At 39.1% G+C, this 13,862-nt stretch overlaps 1 protein-coding gene across 5 annotated transcripts in view; it reads left to right on the forward strand.

The window, feature by feature from the left end:
• The window catches only part of RAD18 (RAD18 E3 ubiquitin protein ligase), a 150,855-nt gene that overhangs the window by 120,762 nt on the left and 16,231 nt on the right, over window positions 1-13,862 (forward strand). For 4 of the 5 annotated variants that reach the window (XM_046643122.1, XM_046643377.1, XM_046643470.1 and 1 more), the window contains one exon: window positions 10,978-11,040. The exons of the other annotated variant lie outside the window; for it this stretch is intronic. In XM_046643122.1, the coding sequence (XP_046499078.1) occupies window positions 10,978-11,040 (63 nt within the window). The remainder of the gene's footprint in view (window positions 1-10,977; window positions 11,041-13,862) is intronic. 5 annotated transcript variants of the gene reach the window in all.

Raw genomic sequence — 13,862 nt, forward strand, 5'->3', positions numbered from 1 at the left:
TCATGCTATTGGGATTTGGTATTTTTAGTCAGTTGATCAAGTTTATAATCTGTTGCAGTCACCTTGAAGTTAAAATCAGATCTTTTTTCCTGCCTTCTCCTTTCATACCACCTTTGCTTCTGCATCAGAGGAGCCGATGTTATAGAGTCTCCTTGGAGGTCTTCAGAACCTGGGAAAGAGCATGTTAGGATAGAATACAAACATTGTCAAGTTAGAAGGTAGCTCAAGAAGTCACTAAATCTAGTAACTTCATATCTCGGGTAAGGAAATGGAGGCCCAGAGAGGTGATGTGGCCTGTCTAAAGTCATCCAACCAAGAGAGTTGAAGCCAAGAATTCTTGGCCGAGGTTTTTTCCCATTACAACATGAATTGCATCAGAATTTTTGTCTTAGGCACCATTGCTTCTTTTGTTAGGAGCATTTTAATGGAGTTCGAGCATCAGTTCAAAATATCAAAACTGATCTCAAATAGATATGAATGACTGTATGTTCTGGTTCCCCTGAGGTAGGCTGGTTTCCATTTCTTATCTTGGCATCATTATTAATAATACCCTATATTACTCCCTAAATTGTCTGGGTTTTGATGATAGATTATATTTGCCTTGTTAGAAGGACATGCAGTGTTAGTTTGCACATCTTCTCTGTTCTCTTTACTCCCACACAAATAGTCACGTTCTGGAACATGAGTACTTATTAAATCGCTGATTTTGCTTACTTCTATTGATTTTACCACGTAGGCAGTGCACATTGTTCTTGTATTTCAGAGAGATTCAAGCGTTAAAGCATGCTAGGCCTCAAATGCAGAGGCTTGCTTGTTACTTAGTTATTTATTTTAGGTAATTCTGCAGAAGTCAATTGTAGAAGCCTTTAAGATGTCGTTAATGTGTGCTTCGGTATGCTTCTCTTGTCCTTGTAAGCACATTTTATTTTAGCCATTTATAACCTGTTGTTGGAGTATGGGGAATAGTACAAATAAAAGATTAAAAATATGTATCAGAACATTAAAATTTGGGGTAAATATAGTTCTGGAGGGATAATTCTTCCTCATGCACTAGATCATTTAGTCTAACACGTCATTTTATGTGGGAACTGAGTCACAGGGAGGTTCAGTGTCCACTGCCTAAAATGCAGCAATACATGGTAGTTTTAAAATTCTTCTCTTCCTGAAACAGATCGTAAGACTGGAGTTTTATGGCCTAAACTTTGACTCTCTGTCTGGTTTCTGTAGTGTGGGTGGTTGGTATTGGCCAGGCGTCCCACATTTGCCCAGTTGAATGTCCTTCTCAGGATAGATTATATGGAAGTTGGCCTGGCTGTGCAGAAGACACGAAGTCTCATCATGAGCCTCGTACCCAGCCGCTCGGTCCCTGTTATCACAGAAACTTGTCATCAATGAAAGCTTCTTATGTGATAGAGGAGATTTTCATTTGAGATGCTGCTTCTCCTTATGGGCTGAGTATTGTAACCTGTTGCTGTGATTTCATTACCTTTTTGTATTTGGTTTCTGTTTGTATCGGTCATTTATGCTGCTGACAGTCTAAAGAATAAAAACAAAATGAAGCATCCTAATTTTGTCCCTGTGCCCATTTAGTTTGAGTTTGATTCAGTTATCTAATTGTAGTGGTGAAAATTTTGCTAATTAAAAAAATTTGCTCTTACATTACACTCTCAGAGTTGATGTCTTCTTTTGTTTCTTAAGTTTGTAAGTTAAACATAAGCACAAACTTTTAATTATATTTTGAAATTGAATTTTTCCGGAGAGCCAAGAGAACTCCAATGTTTGGAATTAACCTAATGTTCTTTTATTTCTCTTCCTTAAAAAAAGAACACACACTACTTTTCTTCACTTTTTGTAAGAATTTAAAATTAGTGACCTAAAAGGTATACTTCTCTGTTTAATACAGTTTCCTAACTCTTTTCCTCGGCACATAGAAAATGATAATATTTGTGTGTCGTAACAAGAAGATGCTGGAGGCCAGAGATGCCCGCCATGCTTAGCTTTGGCTATTCTGGGTCCTTTGCCTCTCCTTAGAAATTCTAAAGTCAGCTCGTCAGTTGCTAACAAAAAAGTCTGCTGTAATTTTGGTTGATTACATTGAATCTACAGATCAATCTGGGACCGATATTGATCAGTATTGGTCCGATCTGATATGGTCTGGTTTACATGTTTTAAAAGGACGTCTCTAGATGCTGCGAAGAGTGGACGGGGGCCTAGAGGTGAGGCGAGAGTGGAAGCAGGGAGACCGGTTACTTTGTAGCAGTCACTCGAGGGTTTATGGCAGAGTGGGTCAGAATGATAATAGTGAAGATGGACGTGGGTGGGATTGGGGATATAGTTTGGAGGTAGGATTGGCAGAACTTTCTGATGGTTTGCATATAGTGAGCAAGGAAAAGCTCAGCATCAAGGATGAGTCCTAAATTTTTGGCTTTGCCAACGGGGTGAATGGTGGTACTGTTTACTAAGTAAGATGGGGAAATTTGGGAAGGGCAGTAGAAAGTTTGGCCAGGGGCTGGGAGGTGGGTCATATTGGTAATCAAGGGGTTTTTCTTTTGGAGCCTGTAAGATAACCAAGTAAAGATATCAAACGAGGTGGAGGTGGAGGAGAGAGACGCATTAAAGGCATGGTGTTGGCTGAGACATGTAGCACAGGAGTATAGAAAGAGACAATCAGGACCGAACCCTCTTTTACTCCAACATGTAGAAAGAAGAGACTGAGCAAAGGAGACTGAGGAGGAATAAGCCAGTGGGGGATGAGGAAGACCAGGACATTGTGACATCATGAAAGCTAACAGAAGAGAAGAGACTGAGAGGACAAATGAGATAAGACTAGAGAAGGGACTGTGGACTTTTTGGCAACATAAAGATCTTAGCAGGTGTGGTCTCAAGTGAGTGGGTTTCAGGTGGAAGACTGACTAATGTGAGTTGAGGGGGAAATCCTGGGAAAGGAAGGAGAGATAGCAACTACTGACAACTCGCAGTAACTTGCTGTGAAGGATGATAGACATTAGAACTGTATCTGGAGGGTCACAGGGGATGAAGGGAGTGATTATATAGGGATGATGCAGTAGAGAAGGGGAAACTGATCTGGGTGGACAGCTAATTGAATGAGTGAAGTCTTGATGAGGCAGCAAGAGGTGAGATCGAATGGGAGGGTTGGTCTTTGCTGGGTGCAAAGTTGATTCATCCATAGTAACAGCAAGGAAGACAGGATGTAGGTACGTGTGCAGGTGGGAGATCAGCAAATTCCTGCCTGATGGCTTTTATTTTCTTAATGTAGGTAGGGCAGGTTCATCAGCTGAGAGTGAGGGTAGGATGGTGGGTAGGCAATCTGAGAAAGTATGAGGCTTTTTGAGAGTGGGAAACAGAACATGCCAGGTCAGTATTAGAGGGTTGCCTGGTAGTGAGGATTGCCCATTTGAGATTTGTGATCAAGAATTTTAAATGTGATTAGTCAGCAGATAAAGTCAGATCAATAGATGGGTTTTTATTTCACCATGTTTAGTTGCTGGTGTACAGCTCAGAGTATGTAGTTAATTGGGGTTAGCCAGGGTTCCTGCACTGATTACAGAGGATAGTGTTGGGTACTAGAAATAATCAAACAAATTGATTTGGAATTGCGGCTAGAATTAAGATAAATGTAATAGATGCTTGCTTTGGAATTCTTTCTCATCAACTGAGAAAAATTTCAAATATGTTGCTTTAAAAGAAGAATGTTTAACTTTCAGATATAACTTAGAAATGTTTTTGACAATGAAAGAAGACAGGCTAATACATTTTCTTATCATTTATAGTGGTTTAATAGAACCTTTTAAAAACATTCAAGAATAGATACTGTTTTTGAGTACCTAGAGACTGGGAGAAAGAAGGGACCCACAGACCCAATAGAAAAATGGGCAAAAGTCATGAACAGACAGTCTGCTGAAGGAGAAATGCAAATTCAATCCATTTCTCACTTGTTAGGTTGGCAAAAATCTTAACACGTGCTAATATACTCTGCCGTAAGGCTGTGGAGAAACGGGTGCTCTCATTTATTACTGGGTGGAGTGCTGCTTAATGCAGTCCCTAAGGAGAGGAATTCAATGAGATCAACCAAAAGTGCTATTGTTTTGCCTTTTACTCAGTATTCTGATGAATTTGTCCTGCAGATGTACCTGCACACATACAAAATGACCTGTATACACAGGGTTATTCATCGAGTCATTGTTTATAGTGATAAAAGACTGGAAACTACTCAAGTACTCATCATTGGGGCTGGTTGGTTAAACTAGAGTACATTCACACGATGAAATACTATGTGATTGTTAAAAAAGGAAAATCTCTATGTGCTGATGATGGAGACACTTTCAGGATATGTTTCTAAGTGAAAAGACCAAAATTCAGAACAGCTATAGCATTCTGTTTCTTTTCTAAAAGAGGAGAAAATGATGTATACTTACATTTATTTGGTTTTGCATAAAGAAACACCAGAAGAATAAACAACAAACTAATAAGTGGTTACATGTCGAAGACAAGGGAGAACAGATTTGCCGGGGACAAAGGAGGAAATGAGACTCCTCAGTGTACATCTTTTTATGTCATCTTGATTTTGAACCATGTAAATATATTAATCTACTTTTAGAAAAAAGAGTGGGTACTTCAAAATAAAGTTTTGGAAATTATCGTTATCTTCATCAATATCGTTATTATAAGTTGGTTAATACAGGTTGGTGATGCAGGCAGTAAGTTAAGAAAAAGATATTAATGGGATTTTGTAATTTGGGGGCACTGGGATTATTAGAAAAATTGCTGAATAAGTTTATGTTTCTCGTCAAATTAAGAGAAAATAGTATCTGAAGAAAACATTATGAAAGTAACTGAACAGTAACCTAAGTCGTAAGTATTTTACTATAATGCAGTGATAGCTTTGTTATTTTTTAAAATCTTCATAATTGCTTTTGGAAGTTTGACGTATTACATTTGGTCTTTTAACTGTTAAGAATGTGACATTTAATGAATTTAATGTTGCCACAAAGTCTTTTCCTACTAATATACATTATTGTTTTGTATTTTATTTTAGCCTTTTTTCTGGGAATATTTATGGACTTCAGAATACCCCTGAAAGCTAAATGGTTCATTTTGTTGCAGGTGATGAATTTTGTTTGTTGAAACTTTCTAAAGACAATGTGGGAACATGGAATAGTTCTTCCACATCTTTTGCATTTTCAAAAGAGCTGAAACTGGACGGTACATGAGCTCTACTGTCCTTTGGATGAATGGGACATTGTTCTGGGGGAATGTATCTTTACCTAAGACACTATGACATCAAGTCTTTGAAATTTATGTGTCCATGAGATCCCCATACCTAGCCAGTGGTGGTCTTTGTTCCATTGTGGGAGTCCAGCTCAGCCATGGCTTTGCGCCTCTAGAAGGGTGCCTGGCACATGGTAGATTGTTGCATTAATTTCCCTGAGCTTCAGTTCCCTCTTTGATATAATGGAATGATAGGTTTTTTGCCCTGCTAACCTCCCTGGGTGATTCTAAAAAGCAAATGAGATGATTATACATAGTGAATGCTTTGTGAATAGAACATAAACTTAGTTATTTTTTGGTTTCATCTCTTTTTAAGGATTTGGCATGGATTACTTGTGAATAAGTTCTTTTGGTATTGTTTTTCTCCTATCTGAAGCTTTCTTCATTTTGTGTTTTTCTAGATCTTAGTGGCATGCAGTGAAACTCTTAGCCTTGCTTTATCCATGAACCTTGTTGACGGTTGTCTGGTAAAAACCCTATTGATGAATGCATAGGAGGAGGTGCTATTCTTAACTCTTGTGGCTTAATAGCATTTTATTTTTCTGCTACCACTAGTTGAAGCAGCAAGGTATAGAAGAAGGAAGACGAGCTTTCCATTCACTTCCCTGGTTTTTTTGCTTACTTTAATTTCTCTGAGCCTTTATACATCTCTCGTATGGGGATAAAACCTAGGGTGCTTATATGAAGTAAAACTAATGTAAGTAAACTATCACAATGATTTGTAGAAGTAGTTGTTCACAAAATGGTAATTTCTGTCATTGTCATTATTGATTTTTTTTTTGAAGCTAGGGTGTTTACTATTCTAATATGTTATTGTTAGCCTATTGCCAAAATATTTGGCATATAAGCTTTTGCTTACCCTGCAGAACAGACTAGTAAGAAAGGGGTTTGAGGAAGGATTCATGGCAGCTGGCAGCGTTCATTTAAGTACCATTGTCTGGTGGGCACTGTGTGCTCTCCATCAATCCTCCAGTTATCTGTCCGTAAGGAGTTTTTTGGTTTTTTTTTTTTAAAGTTGGATATAGTCAAGTACGTTCAAATTAATGCCATAACTATGAGAAGAGATTTTGGGGGAAGGGAATAACTACTAGATAATAGAAAAATTCCGCTTGTAAGTAATCTTTAATCCACAGGATTTTTCTAGCAGATGTTTGCATTTTTCCCATCCCTCAGTACCCTGTGTACCTGTCATACTGGATAAATAAGTTCTGATGAATTCACACCTGGTGTCATAGAAACGGTGGAAATCAAAGATTAAAACAGAGCACATTGTGATCAGGTTCCCTAGGGCAAATTGCAGCATAGTACTGAGCCAATTATTCAGGTACTTGAGACCCAGGGCTGTTTTATGGAAATGGAACCGACATTTATTGAACACTTACTGTGGCCAAGCTCCATGCTAAACATTCTGTGTGTTCTGTTGATTAATCTTAAAAACATCCTTGTGAATTACATGTGTTATTTTACAGCTGAGGCTACTGAGACGTGGAAAGATTAAGTAATTTGCCCAAGGTTACACATTAAGTGACAGGAACAGGCCTGAAACCTTAACTTGGTCTGACACTAAAATCTGTGATTTTTCCTCTGGGTAGTATCACCAGTCATGCCTTTGCCAGAGGTATTTGGCATGTTACTTTTCAGTTTTGGTGGTAAAATCTTGACTAGTATGAAATAAGATGCTACAAAAGAAATATGCAAAGATGATGTTTTCCTTTGCCTGATAAGATGTGCTACTGCTTTTGGTCAGAGAATGACAAGAGTGAAATATTACAGGAAGACCAGCTAGGCCAAAGACTAACCAACATAACCAGTTTAGCTTATGCTTCTGAAAGTTTGAGCTGAAAATAAGGTCTAAATGTATGAAAAATTAAGTGTGGGTGTTCTCAATAGACTTACTAAAGTCTTCCTGAACAGAGGTTGGGAATTCCATAGAATTCAAGATTCATATTTTTTGCCTATGAATCTTTCACACATGTATTTAATCCAGATAATAATATCTACTCTAGCCTGGACCGAAGGTGACTTCGGAGAGCACAATTTGAACACCCTTCCATAGGGAGCTGTAACTTTCATGTACCAGATCTCCTGTTCATCCAGCTTCTTAAAAGCCTGGTCTACCAGAATGTTCCAAACCCAAATAGTAGAGAAGCTAAAGTTTGCTCTGTACAAGTTCCTTGTCCAAGACTTAAAAGCTCAAAATGCGTAGGTTTGTGCGTGCTCTGACCCTGGGTATACCAGTGTGAGTAATTTATTTTCTTCTTTGGAAGATTCTTTAGATGTCTTGAAAGTATATTAAAGGAATTTTTTATCTCCAAGGCATATTCAAATGACTAAGACTTCAAAAGTAACAATTGCTTCCATCACAAGGAAGAGATCTGAGAGTGATAATTTTAGTAGCACTGATTGTTATGCCCAATAGTCTCTTTGTAAGATTCTATTTGTGAAACTGTGTGTTTAATTTCAGGAGTGGGCTTTTGAGTAGAATATAGTAAGTACATTACTTTAGAAAGGAATGAACGGTTCTGTCTGCTATTTTAATTGTCTTAGTATCAGCTCTCAGCTTCTCAGTGGTCACTAGAATTGGAGCAGCAAATATAGCAGATAATCCTGAAGCTTCATTTTAGGAAAACTGCAAACCTCGCAAACTTTGTATCATTCACTTTAGTGATTTGGTTATCATTCAGGTTAGTGACTGAGCTGGAGCAGAAGGAAAGGGGATGAGAATCGAGGAAATCGGGGAGCTGTGCCGTCTTGCTGGTCAGTGGTGTTGAAGTTGCAGAGGAGGAGGGTGCAGACAACTTTTGAGCTATGTTTTTTGTAAGCCTCCTCTGCCATCTGTTTTCACAGAGGTAGCATAGCAAAAACCTCTTAGGTTTGTGTCACTAATGTACTGCAAATATTTTCCTTTAACAAATGAGTGGTTTGTACTGGTGATTTGAAAGCCCCTAGGTAAATTGATCACAGACTACTAGATTAGTTGACAGGCCTGGCCATCCTGCTTACTTACCTGGAATAGTAGGGATGCTTTGTAACCTTCCTGTTTAAAAAAAAGAAATTTGTATGTGTGTATCGGAGGGTGTCAGCAAGAAGCTGACTTTACTGTTTTTCTAGCTATGTGACACCTACCGGGACCCAGAACCACATGACACCCCCTAACCCCCATTCTCCTAGCTCACAGGTTCTCAGTAGGAGCAATTTTGCCCCATAGGGGGTGGAAATTGGTTCTTGGGGATGAGGATGGCCAAAAAATCTTGCTCTCTTTGTGTATGAAGCACAGATATATATAAAATAGATAAACAGACATACATTTGTGGTATTAAAATTTCATGGAGGGGCAATAGGGAAAAAAAAAGCCTAAAACAGCTTCTTGAGGCGGAAGGCAATAATGAAAAGAGGTTAAGAAACACTGCCCTACCTCTATCCTGGTAAGAAGAAAGGGTGATGGTATTGACATAACCTGGAGTAGGGATAAGGGAATGAAAAAGTTACATTAAAACAGCTTCAGTTTTCTTTACAAAGTTGGTGTAGTTATTGTCAAAGTAAGGAATAACGAAGTTGGGATCTTGTGAACGGAAAGGTTTAGAACCACTTCTGTGGTTGTGTGGTCATAGGGGTGGCAGTGGGTCTAAGGATCCCTAGCGAGTGCTGTGTGTGTCTGTCTCTTAGGAAAATGATAAAGTTGGTGAAATCTGTCTTGGATCTCCTTAAGGGCTTTCTGCTTTTCCTTCTTCCCTCCTTGTAAAAACCACATTTAGTTAGCTGTGTAATGGGAAAGCTTGTTGTAAGCTGGTTTACTGATGACTGATGATAAATTGATGTTTTTATTTTCAGGGGCCCTTGCATTTGAGCAGGGGGCCACTCTCAATGTTATGAATAAAATAAAGAATGGTAGATGCTTAGGTACTCTGACAGGTGAGATCAGTGCTTCCCAACCCAGGGGCCTGAATGAATGATCGCAGTGTCTGCAAAAGTACATGCACATCCAGAATTATCGGTAGGCATAATAAAGAGCGTCTCACAAATGCATGCACCACTGTTTTTAAATGTATGCATGTGCTGCTATAATGAATACGATATAAACTAAAGATATTAGTACATTTAAAATGCTTTGTTATTGTTATGTATTTTCTCAAGCCACAAATACGAAAAGTATTGCTACTACTGTATGAGGATTCTTATCCTGGAGTTCCTAAGAACCACTGCGCTAGCTGTAGTGGAGAGTCACTCTGCTTGCACTGCAGGTGCGGTCCCACCCGCAGGCCAGTGCACACGTGAACCGTGCCAGAGAGGATCCTACATGCAGCTCCTTGAGCGTCTTGGGAGTGTGGCGGGAAATCCCTTCAGTAAGACATTTGTGCAGAACAGTGTTTATTGACTGTTGTTGCCTTTTTTTGTTCAGGCATCATAGGCACATGTTGCTTCAAAGTGATTTGTTGTAATTGGTTGATAATAATTCATTGGCACTTTTTTTTTTTTGAGGAAGATTAACCCTGAGCTAACTGCTGCCAATCCTCCTCTTTTTGCTGAGGAAGACTGGCCCCGAGCTAACATTTGTGCCCATCTTCCTCTACTTTATATGTGGGATGCCTACCACAGCATGGCATGCCAAGTGGTGCCATGTCCACACCCGGGATCCGAACAGCGAACCCCGGGCTGCCGAGAAGCAGAACGTGCGAACTTAACCACTGCGCCACCAGGCTGGCCCCTCATTGGCACTTTAAATCTTGATAATTTTTAAACTTTTGTTTTCTATTAGAGTATCATTAGAAATATGATTGGCACTAACATTGCTAAACCTGTTGTTTCTCACCTAAGAGAGAGTTATTCCTTTGTTTTAGCCTCTCCACCCTGGGGTAGTGACTGCTATTTCTGCCTTGTCTTCTACAGTGCCCATGACATTCTGTGTCTTGGGTGTCTAAAGAAATGCTTTTTTGATATTTTAAAAAAAGTTATTTGGTAGGAATTTATTTGGGTAAGAACATAATGCTAAAAGCCTTAAAACAGTGTTTTCTTTTAAGGAAATAATACGTGCCGTCCGTAACCTTATTTACCTTGCACCCCCTGCACATGTAGGCCAAAGACCACACAGCACTTTAAGCCAGGTTGCATTATAACTGATTTCATTATTGATACAGTTCAAATTAATTAAATTATACTTTACTTTGGTTACAAAGGAACTAAAAGCCACTTAGGAACTTAAAATATCTCTTGTGAATTTCATTATTAAAGTTTTTAAAACATGATTTGATCTTTGGTTGCCATGGGAAGTTGAAAAGGCTCGTGACCTGTATTCTGTTTGAATCCAGGTTTTATGTTGAGGGATTTGTTTAAGTTTTAGTGATTTGTTTCATTATTATTGCTAATTTATTAAACTTCTTTTTACAGCTTTCTTGAAATTGATGTATACTAAACTGTACATGTTTAAAGCACACAGTTTGATGAGTTTTGGCATACGTATACAGCTATGAGATCTTCCCCATAGTCAAGATGGACCTTCTCCTCACTCCCAAAGCTTCCTGTGCGGCTTTGTAAGCCCCCCTTGTGCGCCCCTGCCCCCTGCGGGCAGCACCTGGTCTGCTGGTTCGCTTTCTGTCACCATAGATTAGTTTCTGTTTTCTAGAATTTTATATGAATGGAACCATACAGTCTTTTTGTTATCTGGCAATATTGATGTACATATCCTTTTAGTTCCAGTTCAGACATCATAAGAGATCTTCTAGAAGAAGAGGAAGCCTGGGAAGCATCGCATAAGTGAGTTCTCATAATCAAGAAACAAGCATGTACTTTGACCTGACAAATTATGATTCTATACAGTTGATTTTCAAACAAAAGAATATTTGTGCTTTCTGATTTAAGAATAATAATTCACATTCATCAAAGTAGAGATTTCCAGTTTACTACTTGTTTCTGTATATTTCTGCTTAGAAATGGAATCCCAGTGTAATAACTCTGTTTACTTGTCAGAAGTTGTTTTTCTAAAGAAAGATTATTCCAATGGGCAATTAATAGTTTGGCCTTAAGCACTGGCTCAGAATCTTTAGAAAGCTTTTAATCCTTTCCTAGATGTTCCAAGTCATAAAATGTGTTTAGTGTAGAAAAATGCAATTTTACTCCTTTTCCTGTAACACTGATGAATTATTCTGGGAAATGAGAATGCTGGAGGGGCCTATTCCAGGTTCCACTGTAGGCGAGGAGGAAAGGAACAATGCCAAAGGATATTATATTTTCATTACTTTCCACCTACAGGAGTGATCTGTAGTACCACAGGGCAGATTTATTCCACTATAATTTCATGATCACATACCTCAAATGGACCCTCAAAACTGCCTAGCAATTCTACTGTTTCTGTGATCATATTTTTGTCCCGTTCTTCGCAAAGATTGCTTGAAACCTTCTCAGCTCTTTTCCATGGCTCCACCTTCAGCTAAAGACCTCTTCTCTTCCTTTATAGAGAAAATGGGAGCCATTATGTGGGAATCCTCATCTTTCCCGTACCAAATGTATAAGTCTGCCTGAATGTATACATATTTTATCCCTCCTTTTATAATTCCCTCCTTTTATAATAAAGGGATGTTCCTCCTCCCATCTGAGGCTAATTCCTCCTGCCTCATTTCTACCCCTTGTCAGGAACTTTACTTTCTTCCTTCTCCCTTTTCTGTCATGAGGCAACTTCCTTCTCTCAACTCTCTCTTTCTCATTGGGTTTTTAGCATGCTCAAATCTTCTCCATCTTCAACCAGCCAACCAACCAACAAAAACACCTTACTCATTCTCATCGTGCAGCTACTGTAGTATCTCTCTTTCCTTTCTTAATACAGTCGTGCACTGTGTAACAAACATTTCAGTCAACAACAGACCGCATATGTGACGGTGGTCCTGTAAGATTAGTCCCGTATAGCCTAAGTGTGCAGGAGGCTATAGCATCTAGGTTTGTGTGAGTACACTCTACGATGTTCACACAATGACAAAATTGCCTAACATCACGTTTCTCAGAACGCATCCCTGTCATTAAGTGACACGTGACTGTCCGTGGTCTCTACTTGCAGTTTCCATTTCCTTATCTCTCACTTACTCTTCAGCCCGTCCCATCATTCTTCTGAAATAGCTTTCACTAAAGTTATTGAAGACCTCTGTCCTGCTAAATCCAAAGGACATTTTTTAGACCTCGTCTTCCTTGACTTCTTAGCAGTATTTGATACTGTTGACCTCTTTACCTTTCTTAAAGGCTGAGGCTGAAAGAGGTAAATCTCCATCCCAAAGTCACTTAGCCATAAGTGGTAAGTGAGGGAGCTGAGAGTCTAACCTAATGCATCAAAAGTCCGTTCTTTCAACTAGTAAGCTATACTGTCTTTCCAAAGGAGAGGTTCACTGTGCTGACATTTTGTAATTTCGTAGCTGAATCACTGGGAGAATGGACAAGTGGGACATATACAGGGAAATGTTCTGAGTAGGTTTATCAGGCCGATGAGATACTTGGTGGTTTAAATAATAGCATTTTTTGAAAGTTTGAGATTTTGGTTGCATGACTCTCACCTAAGCATTATTTAAATTAATAGGCATTAATTCTCGGAGAGGAGGCCTCTCCTTAGCTACCTCTGTCCTCTTGTACCAGGAATCACCCTGTTCATGCTGAAGTAAATCCTGACAGTAACGGCTGTGACAAGCTGTAGCCCAGAATTCCTAAGCCCAAGCCCATTCTTGATAATGATGACATCTTAAAGTCATTATTATAAGGAAGCACTTAGCAAACAAATCCCATTGCTCGATCCTCACAGATAATAAAGCGCTCATCTAGTCCAATCCCTGTATTTTACAGAGAAGGAAGCTGAGCTCCAGAGAGGTAAATTGACTAGCTTAAGGTCCGCAGCTGGTTAGTGGCACCTCCGGGATCAGAATCCAGGCCTCCTGATCCCAGCTGAGTATAGAACGGTGAAACAAGCTTATGCCGTAATGTAGCTTTAGAGGCAAAAGCAGGAGAAACCTCCACAGCTTTACTGTTCAACAAAGTGTGGCAGTTTACAAATACCCATCTTAAGCTTACAGGCATATTTTGTGGTACCACAAGTGGAATATTTGAGCTGTTGGTCCTATAACATACTATTTCAGTTCCAACACATTCTCCTAATTTGGTAAATAATTGAGAGGTTCTATTAGCAACACAGTGCACCATATGAAGCAGTATTTTCATAAGCAGCAAAAAGAAACCTATTTCCTACAGACCGGTCTTGGATTCTTACGTCCATAAATATTGGTTCATCTTACCATTTTGAGCTACAAGATATATTTACATTGAACAGAATGAAAATAGGAAGAAATAGGGTCCTAGTATGTCATTTCATGTTTCTGGATTTCAGTTTCCTTATGCATAAAATGTGGGGAAGATATGCCTGCCTCAGAGTCTAAGTTCCTTCTCTCCAGACCTGCTCTTCTTCCACTGTCCTTTCTCTCAGTGAATGGTAGTATCATTTTCAACTTTTCACTCTCCCTTACTGCTCACATTTAGTCTGTTGCAAAGTCCTATGGATAAGTGGCTCTCAGACTTAAATATACATTAAAATCACCTGGAGGACACAG

Source organism: Equus quagga, chromosome 1 (assembly GCF_021613505.1).
Source record: "Equus quagga isolate Etosha38 chromosome 1, UCLA_HA_Equagga_1.0, whole genome shotgun sequence".
NCBI classification, from domain to species: Eukaryota; Metazoa; Chordata; class Mammalia; order Perissodactyla; family Equidae; genus Equus; species Equus quagga.